Genomic DNA, 13,693 nt, shown 5'->3' with positions numbered 1-13,693 from the left:
GTGAGGTTTTCCGGGCACGTCCAACCGGGAGGAGACCTAAAGGTAGACCCAGGACACGGTGGAGGGACTATGTCTCTCACCTGGCCAGGGAACATCTTGGGATTCCCCCAGAGGAGCTGGCCCAAGTGGCTGGGGAGAGGGAAGTCTGGGCCTCTCGCCTTAGGCTGCTGCTCCTGCGACCCGACCCCGGATAAGCGGATGAAAATGGATCTCTCTCTCTCTCTCTCTCTCTCTCTCTCTCTCTCTCTCTCTCTCTCTCTCTCTCTCTCTCTCTTTGTGTGTGTGCGTGTGTGTGAATGCAGACAAATGCGTGTGTCTCACACTCAGTACATGACAGTTGGTAGCCCTGAAAAACAGCTAGCTGGAGACGTCACCCCACATGATTTAGAAATGCAAATATAAAGTTTCTGCTATCCTGCAGGGATTCCCTAAGTGTGGTGCGCGCACCCCTGGGGGTGCACGAGCTGCCGCTAGGGGTGCGCAAGGTGAAAAGTGTAATGGCTGCGGAGCTCAGAGAAGTCTGTCACATGTCACCATTAGCGTAGCCAGAAACTCATTTGTGGGTGGGCCTAAGAAAAAGTTGCAGCTCTTCCTTCAGATTTAAAGAGACAGTACCAAACGGCTCATTTTTCCAGCTACAAAGACGGGGCTTGCGGGCCTTTTGAGCACCACTGTTTTGGATCAGGTGCACAGCTGCATAGCCGTCCTGAGGGACGAGTCACTCCTGTAGACACGAAGGATGGCTGGGAGACATTTCAGCAGTTAAGCCTGATTTATTCTTCTCCATCTGACTTGGTGCAAGGACTCTGACAGGCTCAGAGGGGGTGGCGGACATGTGCTCAAAACTGTAAACATCCGCCGAAGGTGACGGAGACCGCAAGCTTGTGATTGGTCAGGACCCTGCTTTCTGTACGTTTGTCACCGGCACCCCCATCGCCTCCTTAAAAAGTAAAAAGACATTTAGCGGCAGATCCAGAACAGATTGAAGAACGTATCGTGGAATGTTTATTCACCTGGCACTGAAGGAGTACACAATACGGAGCAAATGTGGACGGGAACAACGGGAAACGTGGGTTTAGACACGGTGAATGCAGGAAGAGGTGGGGGGGAGAACGTCTCAGAAATAAATAAACACGAGTAAATACCCCATCGTGGGCCAGATACATGAGTGTTATGGTGGGACGATGCCACCGAACAGCACTACGCCCTCGGTAGTCCTGGTGGGAATCGTCTTGCAGCACTCCGCCGCCTGCGCTGAAGTTCGGATGTGAAAACCTTTCAGACACGCCGTGCGGGTCTGAAAGGTTAGGCCGTTACAAAGAGAAACTCACAGCAAGGAGAAAGGTTTGCTTGCGGTTCCACAAACAGACGCTAAGGGGTGCTAAAAACTGATCATGACTGCTGATTTATTTACCCTGTCGGTCAACCCGACAGTAATCTGCTCAGGACTTGCACCTGGGGGTGGAGTCGAGACTGGAGGTGTACTGACTCGTACTGCTCCTGTGTCCGTTTCCCTCGGAGGAACACGTTTTGTTCTCAGTGTCTGTAAAACATCAACATAAGGACTTTCTGAGGGTGGTTTTACTCCCGTTCCTGTTTTAGCGATGACGTTGTTGACGACGTGTCTGTTTATAAACATCCAAGCCAACACACACAGCTGAAACATGAGCACTTCATCAATATAGCTCACAGCCGCACGTGTGTGTGCTGCCTCACATTACTGGGCAACTGGACAGCATCATGAGGGAGAGACACGGGGTGAGAGAGCATCCCGTCAGGATAGGGAGAGAGAACGGGGACGGGGGAGGGTGGCATTTGCTGCAGGCAGATCAGGAAAGAAGAAACCTGATGAAGAGCAGCGAGGGGAGGAAGAGCAGCTTTTCTCCGTGGATGAAACCTCTGTGTGATCATTTGGACATCCATGAGGAGCTAAAAGGACCATCTACTCCCCGAGGACTCAGGTGTGTGGTTAAAGTCAGGGCGGCCGCAGGATGACCGTCACCTACTCCAGTAAAGTCGCCAACGCCACCTTCCTCAGTTTCCACCGGCTGCTGCTCCGCTGGAGGGGGAGCATCTACAAGCTGCTGTACCGGGAATTCATCCTGTTTACTCTGATGTACACGGCCCTTAGTGTGGTCTACAGGTATCACACACTCACACACACACACACACACTCACACACACACACTCACACACACACACACACACACACTCACACACACACACACACACACACACACACACACACACACTCACACACACACGCACACACTCACACTCACTCACACTCACGCACACACACACACACACACACACACACACACACACACACTCACACACACACGCACACACTCACACTCACTCACACTCACGCACACACACACACACACACACACACACACACTCACACACACACACACACACACACTCACACACACACACACGGGTAAATAAGGTAAAAACCAGGAACGCTGCTGTCGGATCCCTCAGATGTGTGAATCCAAACATCCAAGATTCCACAAAGATCGGAGCGTCGGGATCATCACTCATTCCACATTAGTAGGAACTTTTTGCTCTTGTTGGTGCGTGTTTCTGTGTAAGCATCATTACATTCTCATCTGACCTGATCCAGAAGGTTCAAATGAAGGCACTAAGTCAGGACTGATGAGCTAACGGCTAGTCGAGGCTGACGCCCATCCAAGTGCAGCCCAGTGTGTTGCTGCCATCTCCAAACGGCCGTGCGTGTTTACACCGTTCACATGACACAGTGTAAGGAAAGCCGTTCATGAAAAAAACGTCTGTTTCAGCAGAACAGCTTCCTGCCGGACCCGAGCCCTGGAGCAAGTGCGTTTAGCTGCCGTCGGTTAAAGGTTTTACAAGAATGTTGTAAGAAGAGCTGGAGAGGAGCTCAGAAACGGCAGCAACACACTTCACCAGCTGCTAGAGGGAAGGCGGACCTGTTCCTAACATCCACTCAGGCCCACACGGCTGAAACGTTCCTTCAGCAGGCCGGACAAAAATATTTCAGTGTAACGACACAATACATCCCGGTTATGAAGTCTTCATTTAAAAACCTTTGCCCTCGTTCAGAAACACCAAAATGTGTCTAAAATCGTCGTCCGTCACCTGTGAGATGCATCTACAGGTCCGGACGTGGACGGCTGCGGCTCTGACACTCGTGTGCTCTCACCTCCAGGTTCCTCCTCGCTGAAGAGCAGAAGAGATTGTTCGAGAAGCTTTCGCTGTACTGCGACAGATACGCCGAGCAGATCCCCGTCACCTTCGTGCTGGGTACGCTAGACGACTCCTTTACCTCCCTCCATTAGAGTCACTGGTTTCAGGTCATAACTCAGTTTCCAGTCATTCTTTCAGCTATTCGTGTGATTGTTGTTGTGCTTCCCCTCTCGTGGCTGAAGATGATCACTGCTACAGCTTTCATGAGTCAGAGGACTCCAAAGTGCTTTACACTACAGAGAACCCTTCATCCAGTCACACACTGGTGGTGATGAGCCACAACGTAGCCACAGGGACCCGGGGCCCTCCAACCACTACCAGCAGGACAGGAGGGCGATGTGCCTTGCCCAAGGACACAACGGCTGACACGGGTGGAGCCTGGGTTCAAACCCCCCAACCCACCAGTTACAGGTCATCCACCAGCCTGTTGGTGGCGCTGTTCACTCCCTTTGTACCATAAATACACAAACAGCAAAGCAGGAAGCTGTGGTCCAGGAGAAGGCCGCGTTCGGAAAGCTGGAAAAGAGCCGGATCTCTCTAAACTTCAGTAAGGAGCGAAAAAGTGAAAAGTCAAAAGTTTGAGTTTAAAAGAAACAAATAAACTAAAATATGTGTCAACACAGAATGAGTGGGTGAACAGTCCAGTTGTGTTTCCCGTCGGAGGAGGCGGGCATGATGAGGTCCGTCCCGGTTTAGAGGTTGCTAATGGAAACCAATCATTAAAGAGGAGAGAAGACCAGAAGCAGGATGAATCCAGTCTGTCACACGGATCAGAAACAAGCTGGATAAAACAGTTCAATGATGAAATCACCAGGAAAAACATCCAAACACCAACGTTTTCCTTTAAATCCAACAACACCTGGTCTGCTGCGGCCGAGCCCAGAACCGACATTTAAGCTCTTTTATTTAAAAACTAAAGTCTGGAACTCCTGAACAGCTTTTCTGTTCCTGTTTCAGGATTTTATGTGACTTTAGTGGTGAATCGTTGGTGGAATCAGTTCGTTAACCTCCCCTGGACCGACAGACTCATGCTCCTCATCTCCAGGTAAGCAGACGAGGAACTACAGGAACTTCGCTTTTAAAACAGACTCTAGAGCTTTTATTTCATTGTTCTTTCTGTTCTTTGTGAGTATTGATCACTGAAAGGTTAGCGTAGCCTGCACCGCCCCCTGGTGGCCACTTCTCCCTGAAAACAAATGCAGGTTCTCATGGGGTCAAAGATCACTTAAACCTTCTAAACGTTTGGTTCCGACTTCTCCACCTCCTACAGCTGTGTTCACGGCAAAGACGAATATGGCCGCCTCCTGCGAAGGACGCTAGTGCGCTACGTGAACCTGGCGTCGCTCCTGATCTTTCGCTCCGTTAGCACGGCTGTCTGCAAACGCTTCCCGACCATCGACCACGTGGTTGAAGCAGGTGAACGTTTTAGGAGCTCGGTGTGCTCCGTGTGTTTGTTCTGGTCCAGTAAAGCTCAGACTGGGTGCAGCTTCCTTCCTGTAAACGGCTGCTGTGACATTAGGGATTGGCTCATTATCGGCCAATTAGATCAGGCCAGATGGAATTAGGAGATGAAAGCCCGAGCAGCAAAGCAAACAGCTGCTGGTCTGGGGCAGAGGAGAAACGTGATTCATGCACACGTTTATGGCTGAGCCTGATCGTGGAAACTCGTTTTTAATGAAGCGTTTCTCCTCCTGCAGGTTTCATGACTCCTGAGGAGAGGAAGGTGTTTGAGGACATACGTTCTCCTCATCTGAAGTACTGGATACCGGTTGTCTGGTTCTCCAACCTGGCAAGTAAAGCTCGGCAGGAAGGACGCATCCAGGACAGCATCGACCTGCAGAGCATCCTCAATGTGGGATTTTCACCAGCAACTTTTTCCCCAGAGCTGTATTGTGTGTTGGCAGTATGAGTGTCGGAAAACCGACCTCTACCCCGTTAGCGAGCAGAGCGATGCAGTCGTTACTGGAGCTGATTTTATAACAGCCTAGTGAACCAGACCAAATTCTTGCTTTATGTCGTTTAAATAATTATTTATTTAGTCAGAATAGTCAGACTACGGTTTCTATTCATGCATTCATAAAACTGCAAAAACAGAAGAAAGAACTTTGAAAAAATCTGACATCGACTCATGAATTCAGCCGGTCTTTGATTTATGTTTATAGAAAATAACAGAGGGCCAAGCAGCGAGCCCTGAGGTACACCAACAGGAACATCCACACGGTTTCCTGAGACCTAAATGTGATTTTATCCACTGAACTCGTTCAAAGACAAATGAAAATGATTTAATGAACTTCGCGATTTTCCGTTTTTATTAAAGAAGCCGTAATTCATTCATATGAAGGAAAAAAGGAAAAAGTTTGTTTTTTACTTCAGTTAAAGACCTAAAACTGTTGCTTTAGCGGACATTCTGGTTTTATCTGCATGTAAAGGCGAGTCCACAGCCCAGCAGCGGCAGGGACACACAGAATTGTGGGGCAACGTGACTCTCCGTGTGCTCCCAGGACGGATGGCGGTGGTTTTCCATTTAACGTATTGAGTTACAGAAATCCAGAGCTGGAGGCAAACGGCTGTTTCCTCTCTCTGCTCAGGAGATGAATGTGTTCAGGACGTGGTGTGCGACTCTTTTTGGCTACGACTGGGTGGGCATCCCGCTGGTTTACACTCAGGTCAGTCCTGGAGTTTGAAACGGACGCAGCTCGTTTCACGTGGCCAGCCTTAGTCGCAGTAATCAGATCAGAGCTCCGGATGGATGTGAAATCTGCTTCTCCGTCTTCAGGTCGTCACTCTGGCCGTCTACACATTCTTCTTCGCTTGTCTGATTGGTCGCCAGTTTCTGGACCCTGCCCAAGGTCACCCGGGTCACGACCTCGACCTTTACATCCCCATCTTCACTCTGTTGCAGTTTTTCTTCTACTGCGGCTGGCTCAAGGTCAGGTTAGATGTCTGTAAATAACTGCTGCTGTAGACCGCTCCCGAACAGCCTCAGTTCAGAGAAGTAGAGTTTGACCAAGGTGTTCGTTAGTAGGAGCACACACACACACACAGCACACACACACACACACACACACACACAGCACACACACACACACACACACACACACACACACACACACAGCACACACACACACACACACACACACACACACACACACACACACACACACACACACACACACACACACACACACACATTCTTTTATTGTGTTTCCCATCTGAATATCTGCGAACTAAAAGGCTCGTTAGCTTTCCTCCACTGAAGTTGGCTAAACCGGACGGTTCATCGGTGATGACGTTTACGATAACTAACAACCTGATTGGATCAGCGGATTTCCCAGCATGCTTTGTCCTTCTGTAAACGTTGAAAATCACATACACGAGTTTTCTGTCAGTTTGCTGGCAGCTAAAGCGACTCCATCATTACTAAACCAACAAAAGCAAACAGGCAGGAAATGACGATGCTCTGATCACGTCCCGTTTGGGTTTAAGTAAATCTGGTGTGTGTGCCCATGTCCGAGGAGCAGGACAGTGAAATACCAGGAAGTTCTGGACCGGCCGACCCTCTCTGAGGAGGACATCTTACAATCAGCTGCTTACTGAGAAACTCTTGGGTGGTATCTGCCTCCCAGGGCAGCAGCCACCTGCAGTAGGTAAGGTGTATGAGGTCATGGTGAACGCTCTACATAAGGCTAGCGTTCCCTTTCACAGACATTAGGCTAAAACAAAGATTAGACCAGGCTGGAGAGAGTGTGTGTGCTGAAGCACGCCAGGCCTCCGAGGAGCGGGCGCTGGCGGGGAGACCTAGCACTAACCCTAGACACGGCCTTGTGTTGGAGCGTAAAAGGGCCACAAATGCATTGTTTCTCGCTTCAGAGTAATACAGAGCTGCACGACGTTTCTCTGCCTCTGAAATAGAAAATCACTCATAGAAGAGTTGATGCTGAACTGTCCAACAACTGTTGATGTTTACGTCTGTAATCAGTTCTTCTGCGTTTGAGCCGTGAGGGGGCAGGAACTTCATTTGAGGGGGCAATGCCCCCTCTTGCCCACCGTAGAGCCGGTGTTCCGACATCCGTGCTACTCGATTTGTGCTACTGTGGGGAAATGTGCACGTGCAGACCGATCGCTACGCCACAGGCTGTTTACCTGAAGAGACGCACTACCTCCGGAAGTTCTCACATTACTGTTTGTTGTATGTTTACCTCACAGTTAGCTTGTAAAGCATCGTTATTATACTGTAAACAACAAGTGTCTCCCACTGTTTCAATTCAATTCACTTTATTAATCCCAGAGGGAAATTAGAGTTTCAGTACACACAGTTCAGAGATCAGACAGACAGACGTAGACACAAGACAAGAATTGGTGACTGTGGTCATTCGCATCCCGAGGCGCGCTACCGTTATAGATCAAGCGGGTTTATATGAGGATAAAGTCGGGGGGAAGGGAACCGTCATTCTCGATCTCACGACAAACACGGTATATTCTTGCTAATAATTATACTACAGTTCTGTATTTCTGAGTAATTCCACCTATTTAAAATGAACCGTGCTTAATAAGCACCATCGGTGATGAATAGTCGGAACACCGGTGTTCCGCCTGGAAGAACATCTGGGTTTCTGTTTGTTTGTACAAATGACGGCCCCCTCCATGGTGGCCTCATGGAGGGGGCCGTCGGCTAGCATACTGCTGCTAACCACTTAAACATTCTCCCTCTCCTGATAATAACTTTTTACTTTCCTTGACGTTGGATGTGCTACTGCTAGTTTACCCGTTTAATTATAGATCCACTAGGATAAATACAATAAAGTTTATCTCTCACCTAATAGAATATTTACTAATAAATCACATTATAACTATAGACACATTGCTTGGTGTGTGTGTGTGTGTGGGTGCGTGCGTGCGTGTGTGTGTGTGTGTGTGTGTGTGTGTGCTCTGTCTTCTCCATCCCCAGTGAGTCGTGGAGGATGGCTGCTTATACTGAGCCAGGATTCTCTGGAGGTTTCTTCCTGTTAAAAGGGAGTTTTCCTCTCCACTGTCGCTGCATGCTTGCTCAGTATGAGGATTGCTGTAAAGACTCTGACACTAGTCAGTGACTCGATGCGACCTGCTGGGTTCCTTATATAGGAAACTTTTTACAGATTGGCTTAATGACCTGTACTGGAATGTCATGTGAAGGTCCTTGAGACGACTCTGGTCGTGACTTGGAGCTCTTTAAATAAACTTGAAATGAATTGAATTGTAAAAGCAAAACCAAACAACAGACTAGGTGAGTGGGGGACTCGTCTGATAAATCCTCTGTCAGGCTCGGGTTTAAGCACATCTTCCTCTGTTTAGAATCTGATGTTGAGCAGCTGCAACAGCGCCCCCTGTGGCCACCAGCAGTAATTACGAGCACAGTAAATGTCGGTGCAAATGTTTAGTTTAAGGACAGAATGTGGAGATTCCTGTCTTGTCATCCATCAGGTAGCAGAGCAGCTGATCAACCCGTTTGGAGAAGACGACGATGACTTTGAGGCCAACTGGATCATCGACAGGAACCTTCAGGTCAGCAGTGACGTCGCTCCAGACGCAGATGCAGAGTTTCAGCTCAAGTCTCCTGATTTGTTCAGGATTGTGAAGGACAGATCTACAGCATCAGAGAAGTGGAGCATGTTCTCCTCCTCACAGATTCATCTGCATGTTTTAGGGACATGAATATTCCAGATCTTCAGACTCATTCATGTTTATATTTACTCTGATCGTCTTTTTGAACTTTTAATGGTTTTTTTGAGCAGCAACGAGGAAAATCTCTGACCGTTTGCGGCCATGAAGCTTGAGAAATCACTCGAAATGCTTTGATTGCGGCCACTTCCTGTTTACCTGCCTTCCAGGTGTCTCTGCTAGCGGTGGATGAGATGCACATGACCCTGCCTCACATGACCAAGGACATGTACTGGAACGACAGCGACGCGCGCCCGCCGTACACGCTCGCTGCTGCGGACTACTGCATCCCCTCCTTCCTCGGCTCTACCACCGACATGGGGTCAAGCTTCAGATCTTACTGAACATGTTGATGAGTCAAATCTTAATGTTACCCGGTTGTCATGGCAACGGCTATCACTCAGTTCTGTTTTAAAGACTTATTATCTAACTGATATGTTGCAGCCATCGTCTTCTAGGAGGAGCACTTTTGAACTTTGTTGTGAGGAGAAAACCACATTCACTGGCCACTTTATTAGGGACACCTTGCTAGGATCAGGTCCGACCCTCTTTTACCTTCAGAGCTTCCTTCACTGGTGTCACAGCTCCACCAAGCTGTTGTAAACCTCGCTCAGAGGTTCTGGTCCATCTTGACCAAACAGCATCAGCTCCTTCCAGGAGGAGAACCTCCCCTTTCACCACATTTCAAAAGATCTGGACTGGACTGAGATCTGGTGACTGTGGAGATCATTGGAGTCCAGTAAAGGTCGGGATTAGGCTGCAGCAGAAATCCAGACTCATCAGACCAGGAAAGGGATTTCCAGTCGCTCCTGCTCCAGTCCAGGTGATGGCTGACAGGAGAGACTCCTGTTGTGGTCTTCTGCTGCTGGAGTCCACCTGGAACAGCCAGTGGGGTTCTGCCAACCTCAGTAGGAACCAGTCTGACCTTTGACCCTAGAGATGGTTGTGGGTTTTAATCCCAGTAGGTCAGACCAGTGTGGTACCAAAAACCACCCAGAACCCTTAGATCTCATTTCTTCTCCAACCTGATGCTCAGGTTGGTCTTCAGCAGGTCGTCTGATGCTGTCTGATTAGAAGTTAACCAGCAGATGGAAAGGTGTACCTAATAAAGTGGCCTGTGAGTGTGTGTGGTCCTGTAACGCCGTGTGTGTGACATCCTCTTTGCAGACTTTCTGACATCCTGCAGTTTGATGAAGACGATGTTTCCGACAGCCGTCCACACAGGAAGGACTCCGTTTTGGCTCAACGCCAGGAGTCGGTAAAACCTTCATGCTTTCCCGTTTCGGATGAACGTGTTATTTTTGGATTCGAGTCACTGGTTGCAGACCGGCGTATGCTGACCTTTGCTTCAGGTTTTGGGTCGAGTCCAGCGGTTGTTCAGCGTTCAGGAGCCTCCAGATCTCAAACACCCTCGTCCTCTTTTCAAGCGACACAGCAGCGACGCCACCAGCAGCTTCTTCCCAGACTTCAGGTAACGATGGAACCCCTCCACACCTGGCCAGCAGGTGTCTCCAGACCCACAGACAAAACTATCCTCTGATTAGAAGTGGTACTCTTTGTTCTAATTGATTTAAATCCACCCAGGACCAATCAGGTTCCAGTAAACATGGCTCCACCCTCTTCCCTGGTTGTCCCGCCTCCATCCATGGACACCCTGTCCACCTTACGGGAGGTCAGCAGTAACCCACCGTCTCCTGAGAGCTCGTCCTCTGTTGTTTTCCCCCAACTGGTCGTCAGCCCGCCACTGCTTAGTGACGTCGGCCACAATTGGAATTCCTGTGGGAACCATCAGAACGGAATAAGCCCCTCCCCCTCAGAAGAGGCTCCGAGCTGGGAAAGCCCAAGGTTGGTTGGTTTGCTGCTTTCTCCAAATTTGAATTGAGATTCCTTTTAAAGAAGCATAAAAACAACCCAAGTCCTTCTAAACTTGTTTGGTCCTGTTCTTCTGGTCCTCAGTGTTCCCACAGCTGGATCCGGCTGCTGTTCCCCGACCCAGCTGGGACCCAAAGAGTTTCGCTGGACAGCGCTCAGCGTCAGGAATCGTCCACAAACCCGACCAAGAGGACGTCAGTTTTCACTTCAGTTTTCCAGACAGACTTCCAAGGCCTCAGTCCGCAGCCTGCCGAGTCCCAACGCCCTGGGGCGACGGAGAAAAGCTCTGGGTCGACACCAGTCCCGGCGGTCACCTAGCCCGACCCCCAACACGCTGCAGCTCCCAGAAGCGGACTACGATCACGACTTCCAAGGAACGGCTGAAAGTGAAGACGATGAGAAGGAAGAACGTAACCAGGATGAAGAAACAAGATGAAACCCAAACAGGGAAGATCCAACAGAAGAACGGTCACGTGTGGATCGGTCCGACTCGGGAGGTTAGACCCAGTGACGGGATAGAAAACCGCTTCATGAAGGCGCTGCATTCAGACATTTTAATGGAATTAAATCATGTTGATACGTTTGTTTTTTTAATCTCAAAGAAAAAAAGACATTTTGATCCAAAGAGGGAACGTACCGAGTCACGCTGGAACCAGAACGCTGACCCGCTACGCCTCAAATGGGGATTTTTCACTTTTCTGTGTTCAATAATCAAACCTTTCCAGCTAAACTTGATGGATGTTTATTATTCAACGGGATGTTTGGCGCGGGCGAAGCCCACTCGGTGCTGTCCTTTATCAAAGATGCTGTAGTACTCGGTCAGAAATACATCTCCCAGAATCCACAGGGGGCCTTCGGCGGTGACAATGTCCACGGCTTCAAAGCCACTGAAACACAGCTCCCGGCCGCCGAAAAGCTCCTGCAGGTCAGAACAGCAGAATCAGCATCACAGGCTTTCCTAGTCCCTGGTGAACACCGGATCAGCGGCTGCTTCCATGTTTGTGGAATTTCTGCTGCACCACAGGTGGATAAGATCATTAGATGCTGTTGCTCCCGAACCAGCAGCCATATGTAGCTCACGGTGGGAGAGAGAGCGCCACCGTTAGCTCAGCCGTCTCACTAGCCTCTTTTATAAGATAGACCATCGCGTCGTTACAGGGTGATGAATCTGAATTTGTGGGTCTCGTGGACGCGGCGAGGAGCAAAGCTTGGTTTATGCTTGACGCGTCCGCGCGGCTCCGCGCGGAGAAGTTGCGTCATTTTGCATCATTTTAACAACCACGCCCCTCCGCCGCGCCTCCGCACGGCCCAGAATTTCCGCAACGCGCACCTCGGAAAATTTCTAACCACGCGGACGGACGGACGCGGAAAAACATGGCGGACCGGCAAGAACTAGTATGGCAGAGGTTGGTAAATACAGACATGTGTATGATTCAGCTCTCAGAGATCACCGTGATCTACATGTTGTTAATAATTCTTGGAGAGAAATAGCTCGCACTGTCGGAAAAGACGAGGACGCTGTTAAAAATGCTGGAATGCCATGTTGTAAACAGTAATTTCTACTTCTACTGTGGTGTAGTGTTGGATGCATGCCGTAGAGCTCCATGCTGCCCCCTACAGTTTGGGAGAATATTGGCTCACCGCAGAGACGAGCCGCATGAACCATAAACGCTGCGAGTTGTGAAGCGCGTTCCATCCGCGAGCCGCATCACCAAGCGGAAAGTAAATGCGTCAAGCATAAACCAAGCTTAAGCCTCCTAGTAATATCGCTGCGTGAGCCCCTCGCCATGACGGCTAAACGCGTGTCAGCCCCGCTAATCCCTTTGGAGCGAAAGAGGGTGGTCGCGTTGGTGACGTATGCTGCGCGCCGAGTGCCGGCCGGAAGCGATGTAAACACAGATAAACATGGCCTCTCACTACTATCTTTCAGCCACCTACAACAGGGAAAACTGGACGGACGCGGAGACCATGGAGCTGTTGGCTGTGCGAGCGGACGAACAGATTAGTCGCCTTTTTACGGGGGCGGGGAGAGACAGCCAGCTGTTCGACAGAGTGGTGGCGCACTGGCTGAGCGGGGCGTCAAGCGGGACAAAAAGCAGGTCACATCAAAGCTAAAGGCCCTGAAAAAGGAAATTCATCCGTCTGACGCTGAATGCGCGACCCCGTACGTCACATGCGGGGGGGCCGCCCAGCGACCTCCCTATATCCCGTCCTGGTTGGAGAGGTGCCTGATGGCGGTTTATTCTAGCTTCAGCTTTGCTGCTATAAATGCCAAAACCCTCCCCAGGGTGCCGCGGCGAGTCCCGTGTTGCAAACGCTAAAACCGGCTAGAGATAACAGCGCGGTTCAGGAAGTAGACTTCTGTCTTCATTCTGACACTAAAATGAAACAAAAGATTTAAAAGTGAGTCCCTGCAGTCAACTACACCCTCTGTGGAAACTGCTAAAAGGTCCCTTTTCTGCTGAATACTCAGATTAAAACGGGCTGAAGCTGCCAGGAGCCGGTGTTGCATCAGGGCACCGGACCAGTCAGAGGAGCACATCTGCTGGCATGCTGTCACTGGGATTAGGCTGCAGGGTGGGATTACAGCTACGCCGGCCTGACATACCTGGCCTGTCAGACTGCCGTAGCTGTAATATGGGTACGCCGCTCTGACTAGGGATGGCGCTTCGTCAGCGCCGGCTTTAGGGGGCTCAAGGGCCACATGTGGCCCCAGAGCCAGACGTTGATTGTGCGATTCCTCACGTGAACAATAAAGCTTCTCACCTTCCTGACATACTGCTCCGAGGTCAGCGTGTACTCCACCCCCCCCAGGTCAAAGGTCACATGAGGCAAACTGGACAATCGTCCACAGTCGATCAGAAACTGGAACAAAAGCAGACACAGAAGA

At 50.0% G+C, this 13,693-nt stretch overlaps 2 protein-coding genes across 4 annotated transcripts in view; one reads left to right on the top strand and one right to left on the bottom strand.

The window, feature by feature from the left end:
• The first annotated feature begins 1,840 nt into the window (after window positions 1-1,840).
• Window positions 1,841-11,533, top strand: LOC107387574 (bestrophin-3). Of its 3 annotated transcripts, XM_015962618.3 has the most exons (13): window positions 1,841-2,143; window positions 3,197-3,291; window positions 4,192-4,279; window positions 4,505-4,650; window positions 4,932-5,086; window positions 5,823-5,900; window positions 6,011-6,163; window positions 8,695-8,775; window positions 9,102-9,253; window positions 10,099-10,189; window positions 10,284-10,402; window positions 10,516-10,776; window positions 10,888-11,533. In XM_015962618.3, the coding sequence occupies exons 1-13, from the start codon at window positions 1,992-1,994 to the stop codon at window positions 11,237-11,239; spliced, it is 1,923 nt and encodes a 640-aa protein (XP_015818104.1). In that variant the 5' UTR covers window positions 1,841-1,991; the 3' UTR covers window positions 11,240-11,533. The 3 variants fall into 3 exon arrangements, with proteins under 3 accessions (XP_015818104.1, XP_015818115.1, XP_070398012.1); XM_070541911.1 differs by lacking the exons at window positions 1,841-2,143; window positions 3,197-3,291 and adding an exon at window positions 3,802-4,096; XM_015962629.3 differs by lacking the exons at window positions 4,192-4,279; window positions 4,505-4,650.
• The window catches only part of nots (nothepsin), a 6,921-nt gene continuing 4,757 nt past the window's right edge, over window positions 11,530-13,693 (bottom strand). Inside the window, exons 8-9 of the mRNA XM_015962639.3 lie at window positions 13,570-13,668; window positions 11,530-11,722 (exon numbers count right to left, since the gene is read on the bottom strand). Coding sequence (XP_015818125.2) covers window positions 11,549-11,722; window positions 13,570-13,668 — 273 coding nt within the window. The 3' untranslated portion in view covers window positions 11,530-11,548. The remainder of the gene's footprint in view (window positions 11,723-13,569; window positions 13,669-13,693) is intronic.

The sequence above is a fragment of the Nothobranchius furzeri genome, chromosome 1, assembly GCF_043380555.1.
Source record: "Nothobranchius furzeri strain GRZ-AD chromosome 1, NfurGRZ-RIMD1, whole genome shotgun sequence".
Taxonomy (NCBI): domain Eukaryota; kingdom Metazoa; phylum Chordata; class Actinopteri; order Cyprinodontiformes; family Nothobranchiidae; genus Nothobranchius; species Nothobranchius furzeri.
This window is presented reverse-complemented; position numbering and strand designations above follow the sequence as displayed.